This window comes from Rosa rugosa, chromosome 7 (assembly GCF_958449725.1).
Source record: "Rosa rugosa chromosome 7, drRosRugo1.1, whole genome shotgun sequence".
In the NCBI taxonomy this organism is placed as follows: domain Eukaryota; kingdom Viridiplantae; phylum Streptophyta; class Magnoliopsida; order Rosales; family Rosaceae; genus Rosa; species Rosa rugosa.
The window spans coordinates 20,272,129-20,292,923 of record NC_084826.1 but is presented as its reverse complement, the minus strand read 5'-3'; the positions used below and the strand labels follow the sequence as shown (position 1 = coordinate 20,292,923).

Here is a 20,795-nt window from a genome sequence, read left to right as displayed (position 1 = left end):
AAACATGGAAATTTTAAGTGAAACTTTTAGATATGTTTATTTTATCAATTGTCTACTATATATAGAAAGAAAACCTTGAATAAACCTTGTTATATAGTAATTTGTAATAATTTAAGATGAAACGGTAAATGCTGAATCGCCAATAACTCTTAAAATTTTTGAAATAAACATCTAATTTTTTTTTTTTATGGCTAGAAACTCAATGGGAGGCTAGGCCATCACGCCTTATATACATTTTTTGTACATATCATACATTACACCTTGAATTACATGAGTAACTTAGAACCACATAGAAGACCTATGAGGTACAAGGTATGAAGATTATTTGGTGCAAGGTATGAAGATTATTTTGAACTATTTATAGAAGTTATAATTTGAAATGTTGTTGTAAAATTTTTGAACATTTAGTAAAAGAAAATTCAATATAGTAATTAAGTGTTTCAAGTTAGTTATTGATTGGACGTGTATCTAAGTTTTTAGATTCGTAGGTAAATGAATATATATTAGAATGTTGTGATTAATACATAAAAGGCATGTGTAGCAGAGTTAGCAAACCCTCTCAAAGGGTAGTGGGATGACCAAGGTTCAATCCTCGGTGTTGTTGTAGGTTTTTTGGAATGTATGGGGAAATATCGAAAATTTCGGGAAATATCGGAAATATCGAGAAATTTCGAAAATTTCGACCGAAATTGTCATGGTATGCTATGAATATATCGGACCTCCAAAAAAATGAAATTTTCGGCGAAATTTCGCCAATTTTTTCGATTTTTCAGTCCTTAGGTGACCCACATACAAAGCAGGAAACCAAAAGCCTATATTTCTTTTTTGGATAATTGGGGGAAAAGGCTATATTTGTGCCCAGAACAAATTTCAGTATGATGAGGACATCATTTTTAGATCTTTAAATTCCATCATGAAATGTATTGTCAGTAAACAGTATAAGCATTCACCAAGAGTTTGAGTAGAACTACTTATAAGAGCAAGTGCACCCGTAGTCAAGAAAAGGCAAAGTCGAGAAGTCAAAAATTCGACCGGTCAAGCTACTATTCACTGTCACTGGACATGGGTTTGCACCTGTTGTTTTTCTTGCCCGGTCAACACTGTTCACTTTTCACTGTTCATAGTACTGTTCACACTACTACCGTTGGATTCTGAAAATTACCGTTACAATTCATATATATACATATTAATTCATCACCGTCGATTGTAAACATTAATTGAAACCAACGGCCCAGATTAAAGGACCGTTGGTTTCAAATTTTCTGAAGAAGCCAACGACCCGATGTCACCTGTCCACTATCAAAACTCACTGTCGCTACGCGACAAAATAGCCATTCAGTCTGATTGTTGGCCACATGGCGCGCTTCCATTGGGCCGTGTCCTCCACTTTATGCCATTAACGCGTTTGATAATGTGCTGACCCCACTGACGTCACCCATGTGATACTCTTCCTTCAGCTGGCAGCCAGATGCCTTTGGGCAAGACTTTAGTCACGGGCTTGCCCGTTTTTATGGCTGTGGGCATGGAAGGGCAAGACTTGCCCAGTCAAGCTCTTTCCGGTGGAAACCAGTTTTCTGCATAGCCAGGCAGCCACATCAACATTCCTTCTTTTTGCCCGGGCAATCCAACACCGGTGGACTTGCTCTAAATGACAAGGCAATTATGGAGTGCAGTGAAAGTAAACAGTACAATTTTAGACAACAATCAGAAAGGAATTATGTTATGCAGTGAAGTAAATAGTACAATTTTAGACAACAATAGGAAGGAATTACAGCGTGCAATGAATGGGAGAGCTCCAATGAAGTTTATATTTGATCCTACCATTTCTAAGTGCTCAAGGAGGTGGAACAATCTTTCCAGAGCATTTCCCGAACCCTACTTTGTAGCCATTTCCCTGCAAGGATAACAATAATTAGATGCCAATAGTTGGATCTTTGCAACTAGTATTTAGCAGCTCTAGACCTACTACTCTACTAGTATCAGAATGTTCCTTAATCTAGTAGGATAGTCGGTAATTATGTGAAATATAAATTGCTTCAGGAGAACAAAACCAAATACTACAACATCATAGCTCGATGAATCATGATAGAAAGATCAGAAACGTGCTGAACATGAAGTGCCTTTTGAAAAAAAAAAAAATTATGAAGAGCAAAAACAATCATTATAGCAGGATAAGAAGTTTAAAGAGCAAAACAGGTTTCAAAAATGTTTTCGAACATATTAATAACTTCACTAATAAAAGGGCATGTAAGGTCAAGAACCTTACTAAAACCAGTAATGATGACTTCGTCTCCATCTTCAAGAAATTCACGAGTAACGCCGTTTAATGACAACGGCTTATCCCATGTCAGCTCTAGCAAGCTTCCGTAAGATTCTGGCTCCTATTGGCAGATACAAGATATATCTTAACTTCACTCAAGCAATATAGGGATCTGTTAAATTCATAATATCAGAAAATGAACTGAAATCATACAGGTCCACTGATGGTCCCAGTTCCAAAGAGATCTCCAGGCCTTAAGTTGCACCCATTGACGGTAAGGTGTGCTAGCTAGCTGCTGAGGCAATGTCCAAATTCTGTAGATGTGTCGCAGATAATTAACATATATTTACAAAAGGAACACAGTTCTAAGTGTTATGATGGCCGAAAGATCGGTAGTGCGTACAAAATAGTGAAAATACCCTACACTCGTACACGAGTAAGAAAACTACTACAGAGGAGTTGTACGACTTGTATCATGTAAGACTAAACACTGTTGAAGATGTAAATAGAAAGGAAATCCTTACAAGTGGTTGAAATTACTCTTTGTGACCACAGATGAGCGCCTCTCTCCAGCTGGTTTAATTCGAACCTTGCAGTTAAAAGGAAGTTTGATCATCGTCTAAAGTCTAAACAATGCAATGGAATAGGAAAAGGAAAGTAGAAACTGTGAACGTGCTTCACAAGACTGAAAGAAACAAGGGGGGAGGGTACCTCTAATGTTATGTCATAGCTTTCGGAGATATTTTCAGCGACATAGGGCATTAGATGGGGGTGCTGCACTTCAGAGCACACATCATATAAGAACCATGAAATACAGCTTCAACAATTACAACACAAAACCAAAATTAGGGTGATATGCACCAAAACAAATAGATATGAGAAACACCTTTTTGGGAGGATCACAGGAAAATGGTTCTAGAGCTTCGAGTGTCACTATCCAAGGGGATATCGTAGTTCCTAAATATTCACAATTTTACACATAAAAGTAAAGTCATGCAATCATTTGATTGAGCACAGTGCTCCAATCAAGTAGTGTATCTTTATCCATGGAATTTAAGAATGGAGCGTGATAGTTTTCAGTGCTTACCAAAACTTTTTCCTAGGAAAGGCACACTGGGAATAAATTCCTTTGCCTGGATATCTCTAGCTGTGAAAACCAACTTCTTATCAAATACAACCAACTGTAGAACATGAAGGACAAGAACTGAAAGAAACATGAAGCAAGCATACCAATCCAGCCATTCATCAAGACAAGTCCAAAAATGTGATCTGCTGCCTCATTCACATCCACCGGATTCCCTAATTCATTTCCAGGACCAACTACAGCAGCCTACAAGCAACATGATAATGAACATGAACGATGAGAATAACCAAATTTATGAGTTCGACAGCATCAAAGAGTAATGTAATGGCATAAGGCTAACCATTTTAAGCTCAAAATCTAGTTTCGTTGCGGGACCAAAATATAGCAGACCGCCTGGAGGTTGTCTGATAAAACACATGAAAGAGTAAAATATAAGGCTAAAATACTCGTAAGTGATGACAGAACGAAATTTCTACATGGATGGGAAGTCCAGCCTAATCACGGTTCAAATACACACTCTTTCAGGAAAAGAGTGAGCACCAAACTCAAAAGTTAGTTAAAAAATGCGACAGGTGATTGGAGGCACAACTGATCGTTAAGCGTTACAATTAACTTTCCCATCACCCTCCTTATAAACCAAATATCGTGCACCAGAAATATAGCCTCAAAATACTAATATACTACCAATTCTTCAGAAATGAACCATTACCACCAAGTGAGCAATGTTCAACACCCCACCTTGGACGTAAAAATGTCTCAAGTGACACGTCTCTGATTGACCTGGGTCGAGTAATGTCAGTTCCAGAGATAACAATCGACGAAGCTCGTCCATGATATGCAATTGGTAGGTCCAACCTAACACGAAATAAAACCTGTTCAATTTGTAAACGATCAAAGATACAGGAATAAATTTCTGTGCTGTGACACCCTAAACCCACGTACCATTTCAGTGGAATTGCCTGACCTGCCTTACAATTAATCTTGGCCCCGCAGTCGTGTACGTGATCCATTGATGAAAAGAAGTCTGTAAAGTCCCCAATCGCCACAGGAAGCAGCATTTCCACCTCGCTCTACATATTCATAAGGACACACACAGAAAAGTGGCATTCAAAACGCGGAAGTTGCAATAAACATAAGGTAATTTTCGGGATTATAGATTTCTCATACCAACGGAATAAGTGATTCCTGCTTTAAACTTTGATTGTCACGCAATGTTGGCTCAGTAGCTGCATCATTAATCAACCAAACTAAACTTAAGCATCAATTTAGTGAGGTCAAACTTAAGCGAGGATAAGATTGCAGCATACATGAAAGTAGCTTCTGAAGTGTAGCACGTGCTTCCTTCCAAGCAGGTCGTCCCAAGGCCAAGAACTTGTTCAAATTAGGCTAAGAACCAAAAACAGAGCAATCAATTTTACAGGATTAATCAGCATATAATAATCATGATTACTGAACCAACGGACCTGATAAAAGCAATCGGAGTTTCTGAGGATCGGACCGTTGAAGAGACCGGCGGCGGCGATTGCTGACAAGTCCAACACATAATCGCCGATGGCCACGCCCGGTCGAGCCGTTGAAGCCGGTTTTGGCTTGAACACTCGGAACGGGAGGTTCTGTATGGGGAAGTGAGAGCTCGGGTCGACTTCGATGAAGGAAGTGAGAGCTACGCCGGACACGGAGGGGAGAAGAAGTCGGACTGAGGCGTTGAATCTACAGAGTCACTTAATATGGAGGTGGAGCCGTGGAGGCGTCTTATATAGCCTATTTTGGGATTGGAGATTTGCCCGCTTTGGATGTGGGAGAATGTGCATCCCCCGAAAGTGGGAAATGAGCTTTGCACGTTTCGGGAAATGGGAGCAGGAGCCTGTCAAGGTGTTCCAACGCCCTGCGCGTGTGCGGGCTTGGTCCTCAATCTGGACGTATTTGGTCGTACTATTGGTGTTTGGAACTCGTAACCGAGAGCGAGGGAGAGACCGATCGAGGCGAGATCCGCTTTTAGGCTTTAGCCAACCCTATCACGTACCCATATCCCCCCGTTACTATTACTCATATCCATATTCAAACCTTTGTCAGTTGTGGCATCAAAGATAAATAGATAATACAGATATTTTTGGAATCATTGATATATGTATAATATATTGATCACATATACATGTGAAATTTAACCAACGTGCCTGGTAAATCATTCCGGTAGAAATATTATGGATTAAATTTAGTTTACCCCCCTGAGGTTTGGGGGTAATTACATGTTAGTCCCTGTCTTTTCAATTTAATCAGTTTGCCCCCCAAGCTTGTCAATTCTCCTCAACCGTGGAATGAACAATTTAGAAGTTAAGTTTGACTTTTGAGGGCTAAAATAGTCATTTCAAGACAAAAAAAAATTTGTTTTAGGGAATCAGAAATTGAGAGAAAATCGCTGTGTATTCTCATTGATAATAGGGGTCTCTTTATATAGAGGATTACAATGCATAGAATCACAATCATACAAGGAAAGTAATCGTACATTGAATAGGAATCTAGATCCTTCTAATTTAACCCTCTATTACCACTAGGTCAAGTAACCTAGAGTTTGGGCCAAACACAAAATATAGATTTACTTGAACACTCCCCCTTGTGTTGCCCAAACGCGGTGCTTCTCTCGTTGCCTCGCTAAAAACCTTGCCGAGTAACAAAAACCCAGTGGGACAAAAATAACCTCGGTCGAAGGGGAAAAAGAGCACAACACACCCTTCACGTTTCGAGACTATACACGTAGACACCTCCCCCTGATGTGTGCATCTCCCCCTGATGACTACGGTCATTGGAGTTCGGATAATTTCTGCAAACGATGCTACCAACATGTTTCTCGAAAGTGGAATTTAGGCAGTGACTTAGTAAGCAAGTCTGCCATACTGTCCTCAGATTGAACCTAGTTTACTTTGATCTTTGAGGAGAGTTTGTTGTTGCTGATTACCCTTGGTGTTGTCGCTTTTGATGTAGCATTTGCTTCATTTGTTCAAAGCAAGCAGCATTATTCTAAATGTTTGTAGGCTCATCTGTGGTAGAAGTCAAACCACAATTCTTCGAACATGCATAATTATGGATCCAATCCATAAACATTCACGAACCACTTCATGAAGAGCAATAATCTCTGCATGGTTCGAAGATATAGCGACTAAAGTTTGTTCTGTAGACCTCCAAGATATCACGGTCTTTTCCCATAGTGAACACTTAACCAGTTTGGGAATGACATGTGTATAGGTCAGAGAGATACCCAACATCAGCAAAACCTTCCAAAACACTTATGTCGTTTTGGGATGGGGATAGAGGACGCAGGCCAGTGTCGGCGGCGTTCCTAGTGTGCGATGGGTCATAATCCATCATCTCTCTGTAGGGATAGAACAAGCCCATATCAATCGTACATCTCAAGTACTGAAAGATATTTTTTTTCCACCAATCCAATGGAGTCGCGTTGGAGCATAGCAATACCTAGCTAACAAGTTCACAACATATGAGATGTCCGGTCTTGTGCATTGGGATAAGTACAATAATGCGCCTATTGTACTTAAGTAAGGCACTCTTGCCTCTAGCACATCTTCGTCATCATCCTTTGAACGAAGAGAATCCTTTGAACGAATCAAGACTAAGGACGATCATGGGGGTACTTGAAGGTTTGACCTTGTCAAAATGCCTAAGCATCTAACAACACGATACTCAAGTTCCAAACCGAGGCATAATCGTGTTCTCCCAAAATCCTTCATCTCAAACTTGGATTTCAAGTGTTCAGCGGTTTCCCTTAACTCTTTAAGGGCTTCCAATGAAGATCATGTCCAACATGAACCGCGATAGAATCCGAAACTTGTTATGGAAACGCGTGGGCATATCCCTTCCCAATCAAGTAGTAATTTTAGTGAGCTTTTCAACCTCTTTGTAAACGCGCTCTGTGGACTAGAGCCACTTGACTTGGGTAAATGAAGTTCACCATGAACCTTCATGTATATTCTGTATCTAGATCCCTATAGAGATACGTAGTGACCACATTTGTAAGCTGCACGTATTAAATATGGTAGTTTCATAATACAATTAAAAAAATAAAAATAAAAACATGATTGGCTGGACATACCACCCATGTGGCAACGTCCGCTCTACCTAAAAAAATTTCTTTCAACGAAATAGTAGACGGGAGTACTAAAATAGCTAATAACAGGTTCTACTCCCTAAAAATTTATGGTACACTTTATTGTGTAATAGTTCATATACCATATGTAGATTTTAATTCAAAACTGCGATTTGAAAGGTTCGCTATACAAATAAAACAGAAAACCTGACCCAAGGCCTAAGCAATACTAAACCGCTGCTTCCGTATATTTTCGATTGGAATTGGAACTGAACCGCCGGTTTGAATTGGTACCGCCACCTTGCTTTTCTTTGTTTTGTTTTTATATCTATGGCTATATCCCTGTCGCATCTTAGATTGCATATGCCAAACTAATTCTAGCTAGCTTTGGAACCCGGGTCGTCTATGGATCTGTGCGTTCGGGTTTGGTTCTTTTGTTTATCTATTGTTCATTTGATTTGATTTTAAAAGCCATTGAATCTTGGATCTTGCAACTGGATGTTAACTGATTAATTGAACTTCATCTATGCAATTCTAGCACATCATATTTTAATCTGGTTTTGAGTTTTATATTACTATGAAAAAAATGAATTCCTTTCCTCAGCATTTAGGTTTATTATACTGTGTTCTTATCATAATGTTTATTGTTTTTCTCAACAGGCAATAAGTAACCTGGAGTGGTGAGGAATGGTTCAGACGAATAGGGAGATTGCATTCTCGATGATGTTGGACTGCTGCAGATGCCATGCAGCTGTGGGGCTCTGATTGATTATCCTTGGGCCCATTTGCATGTCAACTTCCTTCCCTAACGAAATAGGTTAGGTAGTGAAAAAGGGCTCCAAGAGTGATGGTGGGATCACTTGGAAATGAATTCGATCTTCTATTACAATTATAGCTGCTTGATCTCTATGTCATCGTGAAATCATCTAAATGTAGTCAGCCTATGGTGTACTGTCTTTTGGTGGTCTTTGAGATAGGGGGTGCATTGTTTCTTTATGTAAAGGTATCGGCGGACTTCTTTCTACTGGCCTTGGAGACAAGTAGGCTTGCTGTAGAACCCGGAATTGAAGCTCTGGAGGATAGTCCCTCATGCAACCGATCCGAGGGCCAGCTCCTGTGCTCCATCTTGAGGTCAAATGCTGACCCAACTGGTATGAATTCATTCCTTTATGTGAATCAATCCTTTGCATAATTCTTTCTTTTGATATTGGCTTTTCATCTTCTTCATGTGCATCTTCATCAAACAAGTTCAGTTTCGAGACCATAAAATCTTCCTCTGTCAAGACTGATTCTTCAGCTGTTTCATAACCATCCTCAGAATCAGAATCAGAGTCTAGAAAATACTCGCGACAAGTTATTGGAGGTTGTTCCTTGAAAACGTCAAACACGTCTTCTTTTTCTGGTATTTCAAGTTTAGCTATCTTTGAGCAGAATCGTTCTGGTAATCTTGACAAAAGAGGAGGATTTTCTGCACAATCAGACTGTTCATTTCTCGAAGTACTCTCTTCCACTGTGCCTTCAGCATTTGTTGTTATAGTATCTTTAGATGAATCTGCTTTTCGTGGGCTGTTTCGGACTCCTATGTTACTGCTCTTTTTGCTTAAAACGCCTCCTTCTTCATCGTCAACTGCAGTTTTCTGGAAATTGAGAAAGAGCCATGCGTTAGTTAATTACTATGTTTTCCCATATCAGTAAAACATCAATATTTCTTTGAGGAATACAGAATCTCATAATATATGAACACTAGAGATAGCCAAAATTTATACTACAGAAATTTCATTTTCTAATATTGCAGCAGACGGAAGTACACTAATCAAAGTTTTCCTGATGTACCTTTACATTAGTGAGATCCACATTGTTTTCCATAAGGAATGACATGAGTTCCTGAAAGTTTTCTTCTGTTGGGAGATAATGCCCACTGTGAGGCCAAACTGACTATTTTTGTGTTAAAACCAAAGATCAAAAAGAAACTTAGTATAATGCTTGAAAAATATTAATAAGAAATAACAGATGCATATGGTTGATAGATTCACTCTTTCATACCTTTAGAATTCCATTTTCAACTACCAATCTTCCAGCAGACAATGTGGCTCCTCCTGCCAAGAAACTTGAATGCTGAAAAGTACCCTTGCTCTTCTGTCCAACATATAAGTTCTTGGACACACTTAGGACAAATATCCACTTTGTTTCTTTGGGGCCTTTTGTTGTATCAAGAAGCACTCCACTCTCCTTGTAAACAAACTTCCCGCCCTCCACTACAACTTCGTAATCCTTCCTTTCTACCTGCAGAATGAAGCAACATGACAATGAAGCAACATCACTAGTCAGTAAACGGGTTCTGTCGAGGGTTTAGGGTTAGAAGATACTCGAGTCCCATCTGGACAACTTTAGAGGCTCACCGGGCCAAGATACTTGATGCATTGTGCTTGAAGCTTTGACCGAGGACATGCTTCATGGGTGATTTCTCTTCCCTCCCCTATATCAAGCCTGCGTTGTTCAAAATTCAAGATGTTTAAATTATGAAATAGGCACTATAATGTTCTTGATTTGAGAAAGTAGAATTTCAAATAGTTGTGTTACTTGTGTATGATGTACCAGATAAGCTTACCAATAAAAGAAGGGCTGTTTACTCTCACAGTGGAGCCATTTGGCATAGTAGAAGTGAAGATTATGTCCATACCGATGTCGGGGATCAATCTGTAACAGGAAGGAATAGATTACAAGGACAGGTTAGTTGTTTGATTTGAAGGTACGTATTATTACACTTCTATATATAAATAGAACTTACTGCCTCAAGCCAATGCTGCAAAGCAAGTTTACGAGCCTTTTTATCCTTAGACAAACCCTTTCCAACCTTCAAAAGATGTGCAACGGATGAATTCAGAAACATCATAGAGCAGTACAGGTCAAAGAAGTAGAATTCACATAGCTCAAGTATAACACTTACCTTGGCAGCTCTGGTTCTTGCTCTTGCCCAGCGAGAAACAGCTGTTTCAGGCTTCTCAATGTCGAAAAATGATATAGAGCTCCTTTTGAGTTCAGCAAAATCTAACACCTTCCACCTAGAAAGTTGAGTTGCCAAAATATAAGTCTAACAGCATAAGAATACGAACAGAAATATCATGTTGAAGTTTAGACATTCCACTCAAACCAATTGGCAATTCCCATGATTTGATTAATTGAGAATAGTCACATGTATAAACTGTTTGCTCTGGTACCATGCATGATTATTTTGTTGTCCAAAAGCTGAAACTTGCAGGATGAATGTTCAATAGTTACATACCATCTCTGCTCCGCAAGAATTGCACAATCTGCAAGCTGTCTTCTTATCCGGAAACTCTTGTACACTTTCTGTAACTTTAATGCAGCCTGGTACCTATGTGTAGTTCCTTTCTCACTGGAGGAGTTACCATTTTGATGTGATGTCTCCAATCGGTCTTTACTATCACTTGTTGCTCTGGCAGACACATTGTTTTCCATATCTTCTGGTGAAGGTGTTTGACAAACCAACTTGGTGTCTAATTCCTTCGCTTTCATGCTAAGCGATTCGTCATATATCATCTTTTCTGAAACCATAAGACTTCTTCTGGTCTTTTGTTTAGGAACAAAGCTATTGAAGCTTAATAGCTACAATGGATTTTTTTTTTTTTTAAAGAGAAATAAAACTGATTTTTTTTTTTAATTGACTACAGTGGATTCTTCTCTTCTTCTTTACTGAGACTAAAAGGTCTCACTGCAAATGGTTGTGATAACGAAATAACCAAGATCTACCGGGTCCCGACACCTGCAAAAATGAAGAGAATGTGGGGAATTGAATACATATAACAAGTCCATCAAACTTTGGATCCATGAAAGGTAGTATATATAGTTCTGTTGGTTCACTGCTATTACTTAGAGCTTAAGCTGTTAACATATGAACCAATAGTTATTTTATTATTCGTAAAACTCCCCCACATGTGGATCACTTGCTCTAATTTCATAATGAAGTGTGTATCTTTATCACATTCCCAAAAGCTTAATCTAGTAGGATCTACATGTCAGTCACTAGTTGTTTTACTTTGTAGTAATACTGGTGAATGGAGGTCTATCATTGAATATATACATGGATACAGATCTATGTCTCCTACAAGAATCTTAACAGGGTTCCTCACAAGTCATTACATGAGATACTGTGCATTGGAAAAGGAGACTATACAATATTTAAATTTGAAAACATGAAAAGGCCAGAACCAGAATATACATCACAGTTAGATATACCAGAAACCTTCATAATTAATGCACAGAACTATACTTCAATGTCTCTATATAGAAAATAATAACGGAGAGAAAAAAAAAAAAAAACATGCAAAGCAACACATCTTCATAAACACTAGATCAATTTGCATTACATTACTCCCACTTTAAAATTCGAACAACAAACTGAGAATGACTGACAAGGAAGAGTTTTATACATTCATCATCAAATGTGTCATAACAGGCAAAAATAACAACACAGTTATGAAAATAGGAGAAAAAAGAATCGAAAAAGGACATCAACAAGTCTTACCTTGATCGGAGACAAACACGAATCCAGAGATGGAATTTGGTTTAAGACAGGCTTGAGGAAATTAGAAGAGCTAAAGAAAGGTAGAGAGACGGAGAATGAAATGGCTAAATGGGGGTTGGCAGAAAATGATGGAAGAGAGAGACCTCTAATTTTGTTGAGGTTCAATGGTTACATAGTGGCTAGCAATTCTCTTTATTTGCCTCAAAGGTTTACTTTGCTATTCCTGCAACATTTATATATAGAAGCTAGAGAGAGAAGTTGAGAGAGAGAGAAAGAGAGGGAGGGAGGGGAGAGTAAGTTAGAGTTGGATTACATAGTCTCCAAACACGTGTTATTTGACCACAAGAGAAACTACGTCAATTTTTAAGGTGAAGGTTTTGTGTTTGAAAATTTTGTTATGAGTTTGAACAATCCAATGATACGATCATTGACTAGCTAGGTCCATAACTATTCCAGTTGTATGTATGTATAACCTAACCAATTATCGTTTCAATTTTCAATTTAATGTTTTCTTCTTTAGGTGAGTGAGGATGCTAACTTCCATTATCATCCTGTCAAAACATTTCCACATTAAGATAACTAAAAAGCGAAGTTAATCGTTTTATAATTAATAACTGGGAAATTTCTAATCTGCATTTCTACCCCAATTTAAATAAAGGCTTTGACGTTGCTCTGTTAGAGAAATAATTAATTTAGGTTTTTCTCCCGTATCAGGTTTTATATACTCATCGTTTCTAATGGAAATCACTTTTTGCTTTGTGAGATCTGCCGTTTTGCTTTCTCTCTATCTCCTCTGTTTTCATAACAACTTGGATGTTTTTTTTTTTTTTTTACCAAACTCTGCATTGTCTCATAAACTCACTTTTCTCATGATTCTCTTGTAGAATAATCAATATGTTCTTATTGTCGGATTATTAAGAAAATATACGTTCCGTAGCTATACCTAAGCTCATTCAGATTCGATACCCCCTTCCTTCACCTTATATCGTTCTAAAACTTGCTAGGCATTTAGGCAAATGATGCGCATTCGTTGCAAGATTTTTCGATTGTGGTTGAGACATATACTTGTACATTTCTCACATTACAATAAGTGAGGCATCCACGATTGATAAAAGCACTTTGAAGTGCTAGGCCTTTCGAATTCAAGAGGGATTGGCTTTGAAGTGGGGGCAATATACAAGAAATTAAATCATACATAAATGATAGAAGCCTCGAACGTTCAGAAAATATCCACAACCGGCTTTTCAATGTGAGAAAGCTTTGAGTGTGCATCAAATGGTGGAAGCTTTGGCTAGAATCGTTAGGCTTGAAGCTTACAATTAAGCTTGTGTAGGAGCGTGATTTGTCTCCTTCGAGTCTAGAATCCAACTCCTTGCAACTCATCCAAGCTTTTCACTCTCTATAAGACTAGTCAATTCAGCTTCACTCTAACAATGAGGGTGTGATTTCAATATTTACCCAACTCTTTAGATAATATTTTTACTTATTTGTTTCGAGAAGATAATGAAACTGCTCAGAAACAGCGCATAACTCATAAAAAAGTTTAAAACAATTAATTTCCCACCAATAAATCTCAATAAATTTCGATTGTCACACCCTCCCTCCCTCAAATTTCGAATGGTCACCGCCCTCTTCATTGTTCGTGTACCCTCTCAAAAGTACCATTCGATTAAATAGTACTTTCCATTTTCTCTTTGCCGCGTACACTTTGTACTTTGTACTCAGCTTACTGCAAACCCCACGCGCTCGTAACCGCGCGCTTCCCGACTTGGCTCTCTAGAGTCTTCTTACTGGATCGTGCCTCATACGCGCTGTGACAAGAACTGTCACTAATGCTGTTTCCGGAGAATCCGTACAGCTAAGTACCATGACCGTACGGCGCGGTTGAATGAATGAGATCTTAACAGCTGTACATGGATTTCTGCAAAAGTGCTTTTGGCTCCGACAGAATCTAAATGAGCCAGACGACATGTTTTTAGGTCCGACGCGTTTGTCTAATTAATTTATTAGTTATAATATTAACCAAAGCACCGACATAAGAATATGGAACGACTTTGAAAATTTTCGAAGGCATATGGAATGGATCGATCATCGATGGAAGATTGAAAGTGAGATCTCCTCATAGTCACTAAGACACCTGATGCATTTTTCCCAAATTGTTTTCCCTTTTTGTGGTAACAGATTCAAGAGGGAAGGGAAATTAGAACCTTTGCATTGATGTTTGGGTGATGAGAGTGGAGTTGAATGCCCTATCAACAAAATGGCCATTTATTGCCGTTCACCCAAAAGAAACGAGCATTCCATTATTTGACCGAAATTTTTAGATCAGGCTGCCGAACGCACAATTCTTTAATAAATATTGGTACAATTCTCTAATAGAAATGGTTCAGACATAAGAAATTAAGAATCAAAATAATCTTACAACTTCCTTGACTTCTTAACCAGAATCATTCTTAGGGTGGTTCTATTCAAACCTCCACATTTACTATATAGAGACCTCTATTTCATAATTTTTTCATTAAACTTCTAGTTTTGCCGTTTTCTTTTATATACATTTTTTCGGGTCTATACATCTATCCTTCTTCAACCTTTCCACCACTTACCTACAGCTCTGACCACATCTCTACAACCGAGGTCGTCAGATCTGACCCTTAAATTTTTCCCTTCCCACCTTGCTTGTACATAGTAGACGAGGGCTTAAAAATCCCAAACAAATATTCATGATTGAATCTTGACCTAACCATCAAATAACTTCATGTTACCAGAAGAAATTTTTTGAGGCAAGACTGTAAGCGAACTTTTCAGTTTTGTTAACAGTTTACAATTAAAGTGAAAACCAAGAGGTAATCAATACCAATTAACAATGATGAATACTCAATTCTTGAATTCCACCTTCAAAGAGAGACGCCCAAAAAAAAAAAAAAACAAAACAATGATTATGGACAAATCATTGAATAGATATGATTCAAAAAAGCCGACGCAAAGTTCAATACCCCGAACTAGAAACCCACAACCCCATAAAGTCTTTCAATGAAGCAACGATGATCATGTAAAATTTGAAAAGGATATATTTTCTTTTTACGAAAATTAAAGGAGACCTAAATAGCGAATAGCCGAATATGAAGGTATGAATAGAACCACTATTTAAGACATAAAAAACACAAAAATCCATAATAATATTTAATCTTCTTAACCAAATGACATAGAATTCTATTATCTAACATTTAGCACAATGAACAAAACAAAAATCTAGCCTGCTCCGAAATTAAAGACTAAAAATAATGCTGAAAATTGAAAAAAATAAAGTTTTTAATGGAACCAAATACCGCTTTGTAGGGTACATATCATCTCTCATCCACTGCCAACTAAAGAGACTGACCCTATCAACTGAAACCTCACTATTCCATTACCTTTGTCTCAACATTTCAGGACTCACAATGTTCAGAACAATTTCTAATTGGAACACCAATATCTTTGCTCGACTTCGGCACTCCTAAGTTTTCCAAGTTTGCGTTTCGTTCTAATGGGATTATAGTACAAGGAGTGAGCAACTTTAATGGAGTTACTAACCTCAAGCCACCCTGGATACTTGTCAAGATCATCGAAGACATAAGAAAGATGGCAGCACAGTTTAACTCAATCTCCTTCAAGCATATTCTAAGAGAAGCAAACTTAGTGGCTGATGCAATAGCTACTCTAGACCATGATACTTCTGCTGTTGTAAATTGGACCAATAGAGTCCCTGCTGAAGCTTCTTCTGCTTTGTTGTTTGATATTATAAACTCTGGTTGCCCCAGAAGTTTTAATCTTTAATAGTTATTTTCCCTTTCAAAAAAAAACTTCGATGGATTTACTGTTTAGTAAGTCAGATACTAAAGGTCTAAAATTGTTCAATGCATAGAGCTAAATTTTGACACTGACATTGACACCGACATAGACATACCAACGAAATCACACACTATCGAGGATCCTACAACCAACATCAGTTCAAAAGTAAACTACTGCCCGGAATTTCCTCGTGGCCCAGAGTGATTGTCAACCACCCTGAATCAGAATTACACACCTGAACTCTAACATAAACTCAGGTGGATTTTGATCTGAGTTGTGAAATCTTCAACCTAAGCTCAGGAGACTTGAACTCAACTTCATACAAAGTTCAGACATCAAAATAAAATAACAAACTGTTTGGAAACTTTATCCTCCAATTCAAAACAATATAAGCTTACCTCGGATGAGAATTTCATACAAGAATTATTACATATTGGATGTCACATCCAACAGTTTCATGGCAATATTTACACTTTGTTGACAAGATAGAATTTCTTTCTTGCTCCCTATCTCTATACAACTCTATCTCTCTCTCCTCCATCTCGCTCCATTTCTCATAAGATTCAGAAAATACAAACTAAAGTTCTAGATGAAAGGAAAAATGATATACTCTGCATAAAAGAGATTCCATATGAACCTATAGTAGTTGGCAATGGCTTCCTGCAGAATGCAGTAGAACTTAGTATCAGACAATACTCTCTGTCAGTGTTAGTGGAATCTAAATATCATCTCAGCGTATCCGATTTCAATTAAAACTAGTTGATTAACAAACACTAAGATCTATTCATGCAACAAAAGAATTTGTGATTACCTTAGTGTAACTTGCTTGCTCGAGCACCCAGGTCTGAAAGAATACAAGACATAATTCTATGTAAGCGTTTAACAATAGATGTCTTTATTTTTCTGCGTGAAAGATGTCTAACATGAACCATTCAGATCCAATCAAATGTGCAATAGAGAATCAAAGTAACACAAGGAAATAAACTTGTCAGAAATCCTAGGCATAAATGAAAGAATATTATGTTGATACTCTAGAAGCTTTGCATGCAGGGGCGTAGATACAAGCATTCAAGAAACAAGGAGATTCCAAATGAGAAAAAATTAAAAAACATATAAATATGAGTAGGTATATAAAGCATTCAAGTTTCATGCCACAATCAAAAGAACTATGAAATTATGAATTCAAGAAACCAACCTGAAAAATCAAACTCAATGCCAATATTGTATGGGTAGGTATCATTAAGCTGCGCCTGAATGCCTGTAAACAAGCAACCGAAGGACTTGAATATTTAGGGTCATAGTTATATATATTAAAAACTTGACAAACACAATTACCCAAAGCCATTCACTATATGACAGATGTCTAGACACAGACTACACAAGCATCTAATGGTAAACTTCAAAGAGATAAATGCTCACCTCTGGCATGAAACTTGCTGCCAATATAGAACCGACATAATTTACCAGCAGTAGCCCAGAACCAAGGAAGGCAATTTTTCTAACTCCAAGTTTTGTTGCAAAGGTTGATATCTGAAACCTGTGATGAATGTTAAATCAAATGAATACCGGATGGCAGCTGGAACGTTCGGTTTCAAACAATAAAATTGTTGCATCCAGATATAGAAAATTCATAATGGTAAAGCTTTTCTGAAAAGTCATATGAAACAAGCATATTAAAAAAAAAATGAGGATTACAGTAAGTGACATCAACCACCAATGCCTCTGAACAACTTATACCTACTCTGGGGTTGTTGATTCATGTGAAAACAAATAAATAAAACGAAAGAGTGCCATTCAAATTAACAGCCAGAAAAGTGGAACTTTTAACAACTCTCAACAGGAAAGTATTAAATGAGATATGAGCAGCCACAATGTAAGGAGGTGTTGAAACTTACTTGCGGTCCCCCTCTACATCTGGAAGATCTTTCGTTATGGCAATCACCAGAGCAAACAATGTTACGAAGGTAGTGATAAAAGCGACAGGGGAGCTGCAGGTAGGATTTGAAGTCCAGCATTATCTCTAAGTTATGAATATGTACACACAGATAAAGTATGAGAAGAATGTCACTCAATAGGGAAGTGGACAGACCAACGAGCACTGGTCCTAATTCAAGATTGAAAAATAGTAATGCTCATTTCTACATGCCAGAAAGGTCTCATTATTGTTCATTTTCAAAGTCCATATTCATGTGTAATTAGCTTAATTAGTCAATCCATCTAATAGTAGAGGCATACTGATTCCATTTGAATTATTAAAATGACGGTAGCCTTTCTTGGCTACTTACATAATTACATGGCAATGGTGTGGAATTTGCTAATTTAACTATTATTTCCCATTATATTTTTAGGAGGATTACTAAATATGATTAAGAACTGATATTCCACTAGGAATTGCCAAGTTCGAGTTACAAAACTACCTAGCTTGACAACAGAGGGTCACCATGTCTTTACTACCATTGGTTATATGCCATGCTATGGTTTCATCTGAAACAACATGTTAAAGCAAAATAGAACAATTGGTACACACCTCCACTCAAATTGAAGTCCGAGGGCAGCTCTAGTGGCATAATATACACCAAAATTAAGAAGGAAACCCCTTACCTGCAGTGGGCATCATGTTAATTCTTTGTGACATCATTACTCTATGGGAGAAATATATGAAAACTATGTTTCAAAATAAATGAATTCACATATCATGCAAAACAGAACGATCCATGTTTCTACATCACCAAGAAAATAGAACGATCCATGTTTCTACATCACCAAGGCACCATCACAGAGGTCTATCCTTTTAAAATTCATTTACTTACATGGCTTTCTGTTTGTAATTTGTTCAATTCAGACACATCGCTCTGTGGACATTATATTAGAGAAGACTATACTATCCGGTGATTTATTCAACTATGAACAGTATTATACTGCTTAACATGTGAAGCTTCAACTATAGGGAAATTCTCTTTCAATTGGCCGTCTAACTAAGGCAGATTACAATGTGCCAAAGGAGTTTAATGATCAATCAGTTTGGAGTCTAACACAACTGCCTGTCTCCCGACAAAGATGACGCCTAGGCTTCCCGTATACATTACAAAAACAGGATACTAACATTACCCTTTTTCCAACTTCACATGGCCTCTAACATAAACTTCTTCTTTTTCTGTCACTTCTTAGGAGGTCAACTTAAAATATAACCCAACAGTACCAAATTCATCTTAGTTTTTTTTTTTTTTTAAATTTTTTTTAATAACTTCAGATGCCCTTATCTATTACCAGTACTTTCTTCGATCTGATAATTATAATTTTCTTAACATTATCTGCTTCATCTTATAATTGGAGTTCTTTAGATGGCAATCACGTGTTCCATAATCACATTCAATATGAAGCCATTGTGAGTGGTTTGAAACTTCAGAATAGAGACAAGAACATCAAGAAAAAACAACCATACAATTTTATTGAAAGAAGTGGAGAACAGGAGCAATACCGTGGCAATTATAAGGAATGCCGCAACAGGAAATCTCTTCATTCTAAATGGAGGAACAGAATAGATGGTGCCAAGGAAAAGACCAAGACTGTAAAGAGAAGTAATGAATGGCCCAAAGTTGAATCCAACAATCAACAGGCCAGCAACTGCAAAGAATATAACCAAGAGCCATGCTGATTTTACAGAGAGATCTCCTGCTGCTATGGGTAAATAAGGTTTGTTTACCCTGCAAACAAAATAGGACAGGCAGTCTAAGTCCAAAGTACTCAACATATAAGAATTTCCATGGGAAATCTGTCAATACGAAAATAAATTATACATGAAGATTTACCAAAGAATCAAGAATTTATCTAGCTCTATATTGTTCCTTTTCTTAAAGACTACAGAACAGTTTTTATCAAGAGTATCTACATCAATGAGTGATATGCATCAACTACGACTATTCAAGGCATCAACAACATCTAATAGGAGGAAAGTTGTTGTCCTTAATCTTAGGCCACAAGAAATGTGTATAAACCCTGATGTTGTGCTACGCAACCAATAACTTTTAGCCTAAGGCAGTTGCACAGTCCTTTACTAAGAATTTACTTAAAGTTTGTCTAAGTAACAGAAAGGCTTGTATTAATATTTTTCACCATACTTGTCAATTTTGATATCATATATCTGATTGATGCCAACAATATAGCCATTCCCACATAGTAGAGCAAAAAGACCAGAGAATGCCTTAAACAGCAAAGTCCACTTTATCAAATGGGAGTTCTCAATCAACGCCCTTGTCACCAAAGCACTGCAGAGAAAACCAAAAACAAATTCGGTCAACTTCAACTGGAGTACTGGACCAAGTCACAACCACAAACAAACTGGCAATGTCAATCAGTCTCGAACATGGTAATTACTCACGTTGACCCAAGAGCTGTTCCTCGTATGGTATGGGGCCTCAGGAATCTCCAACAAGCATCTTTAAAACCCGAAACTTTGGCAAGCACCGGATCAGACCCAGCAGCTTCAGCTTGACTGCAGGCCTGGCAGCATTCACTTTTAACTTTAATGGCATAAACAAAAGCTCGAGTCTCGTTGGCATAAAAAAAAAAATGTCTGCAGTTTTGTAATACATAATTAACAATCCGAATTGGGTTCAAGAACAAGAAATGGAGCATACCCAGATGGAATTTGGCCTCCTGTGGAAGTTGAGGGATGATGTAGAGCATGTGTAGAGGCGAAATGAGTTGGAGTTGTGAGTGCATTGTGAGAGAGAAGAAAGGGAGTGGGATTTGGAAGTAGTAGTGACAATTGAAGAAGGGAAAGAAGAGGGTTTGGTGGTGGTGCAATGAGAGACTCGAATCCGAAGCGGAGAGGAGGAGGAGGGGGAAGGAGCGAGTGAGAGCTCCATTCTAATGCTAATAGCCTAATACGACACACTCACTCAGTTTGCGCCGAGAAACTTGGATAGGCTTTTTCCAAACTCGGACACAAAAACGCTAAGCAGCCGCAGGACGGTGTCGT

General features: G+C 37.9%; 3 protein-coding genes and 1 long non-coding RNA gene across 4 annotated transcripts; 1 reads left to right on the top strand and 3 right to left on the bottom strand.

Moving 5' to 3' along the window:
* Positions 1-1,336: 1,336 nt before the first annotated feature.
* On the bottom strand, positions 1,337-5,371 carry LOC133723006 (fumarylacetoacetase-like). Its single transcript, XM_062149843.1, is given in 16 exon segments — positions 1,337-1,894; positions 2,262-2,381; positions 2,474-2,551; positions 2,553-2,574; positions 2,785-2,849; positions 2,972-3,034; positions 3,147-3,217; positions 3,348-3,407; positions 3,491-3,590; positions 3,685-3,748; positions 4,083-4,199; positions 4,287-4,414; positions 4,512-4,570; positions 4,652-4,730; positions 4,808-5,040; positions 5,368-5,371. Coding segments are annotated over 16 exon segments (1,323 nt in total). The 3' UTR covers positions 1,337-1,834.
* Positions 5,372-7,580: 2,209 nt separating this feature from the next.
* Positions 7,581-8,484, top strand: LOC133719947 (uncharacterized). Its single transcript, XR_009851573.1, has 2 exons — positions 7,581-7,730; positions 8,101-8,484. It is a non-coding gene; the product is annotated as an uncharacterized LOC133719947 (long non-coding RNA).
* Positions 8,136-11,216, bottom strand: LOC133719946 (IQ domain-containing protein IQM6). Its single transcript, XM_062146132.1, has 8 exons — positions 10,724-11,216; positions 10,388-10,502; positions 10,229-10,294; positions 10,049-10,137; positions 9,840-9,927; positions 9,484-9,723; positions 9,274-9,375; positions 8,136-9,077 (listed from the first exon to the last, which is right to left on the bottom strand). The coding sequence occupies exons 1-8, from the start codon at positions 11,014-11,016 to the stop codon at positions 8,382-8,384; spliced, it is 1,689 nt and encodes a 562-aa protein (XP_062002116.1). The 5' UTR covers positions 11,017-11,216; the 3' UTR covers positions 8,136-8,381.
* A 4,970-nt stretch (positions 11,217-16,186) lies between these two features.
* LOC133721213 (homogentisate solanesyltransferase, chloroplastic) lies at positions 16,187-20,689 on the bottom strand. The gene is made up of 10 exons (XM_062147762.1): positions 20,452-20,689; positions 20,193-20,314; positions 19,933-20,079; positions 19,293-19,518; positions 18,342-18,415; positions 17,710-17,802; positions 17,234-17,351; positions 17,010-17,072; positions 16,626-16,658; positions 16,187-16,474 (listed from the first exon to the last, which is right to left on the bottom strand). Exons 1-10 carry the CDS (start codon positions 20,680-20,682, stop codon positions 16,400-16,402), a joined length of 1,182 nt encoding a protein of 393 aa, XP_062003746.1. The 5' UTR covers positions 20,683-20,689; the 3' UTR covers positions 16,187-16,399.
* Positions 20,690-20,795: the final 106 nt, after the last annotated feature.

Bases quoted from the DNA above. Each gene is read 5' to 3' on its own strand.
- LOC133719946 (XM_062146132.1), bottom strand. From the start codon at position 11,016: ATGGTTTCAGAAAAGATGATATATGACGAATCGCTTAGCATGAAAGCG. The intron at 10,295-10,387 runs GTAAGTGTTATA...CATCTTTTGAAG, and splicing joins CAAGAACCAGAGCTGCCAAG to GTTGGAAAGGGTTTGTCTAA. The intron at 9,376-9,483 runs GTATGAAAGAGT...ACACAAAAATAG, and splicing joins TTGAAAATGGAATTCTAAAG to TCAGTTTGGCCTCACAGTGG.
- LOC133721213 (XM_062147762.1), bottom strand. From the start codon at position 20,682: ATGGAGCTCTCACTCGCTCCTTCCCCCTCCTCCTCCTCTCCGCTTCGG. The intron at 17,073-17,233 runs GTGAGCATTTAT...GCTTGTTTACAG, and splicing joins CAGCAAGTTTCATGCCAGAG to GCATTCAGGCGCAGCTTAAT. The intron at 16,659-17,009 runs GTTGGTTTCTTG...GTATTCTTTCAG, and splicing joins CATTGAGTTTGATTTTTCAG to ACCTGGGTGCTCGAGCAAGC.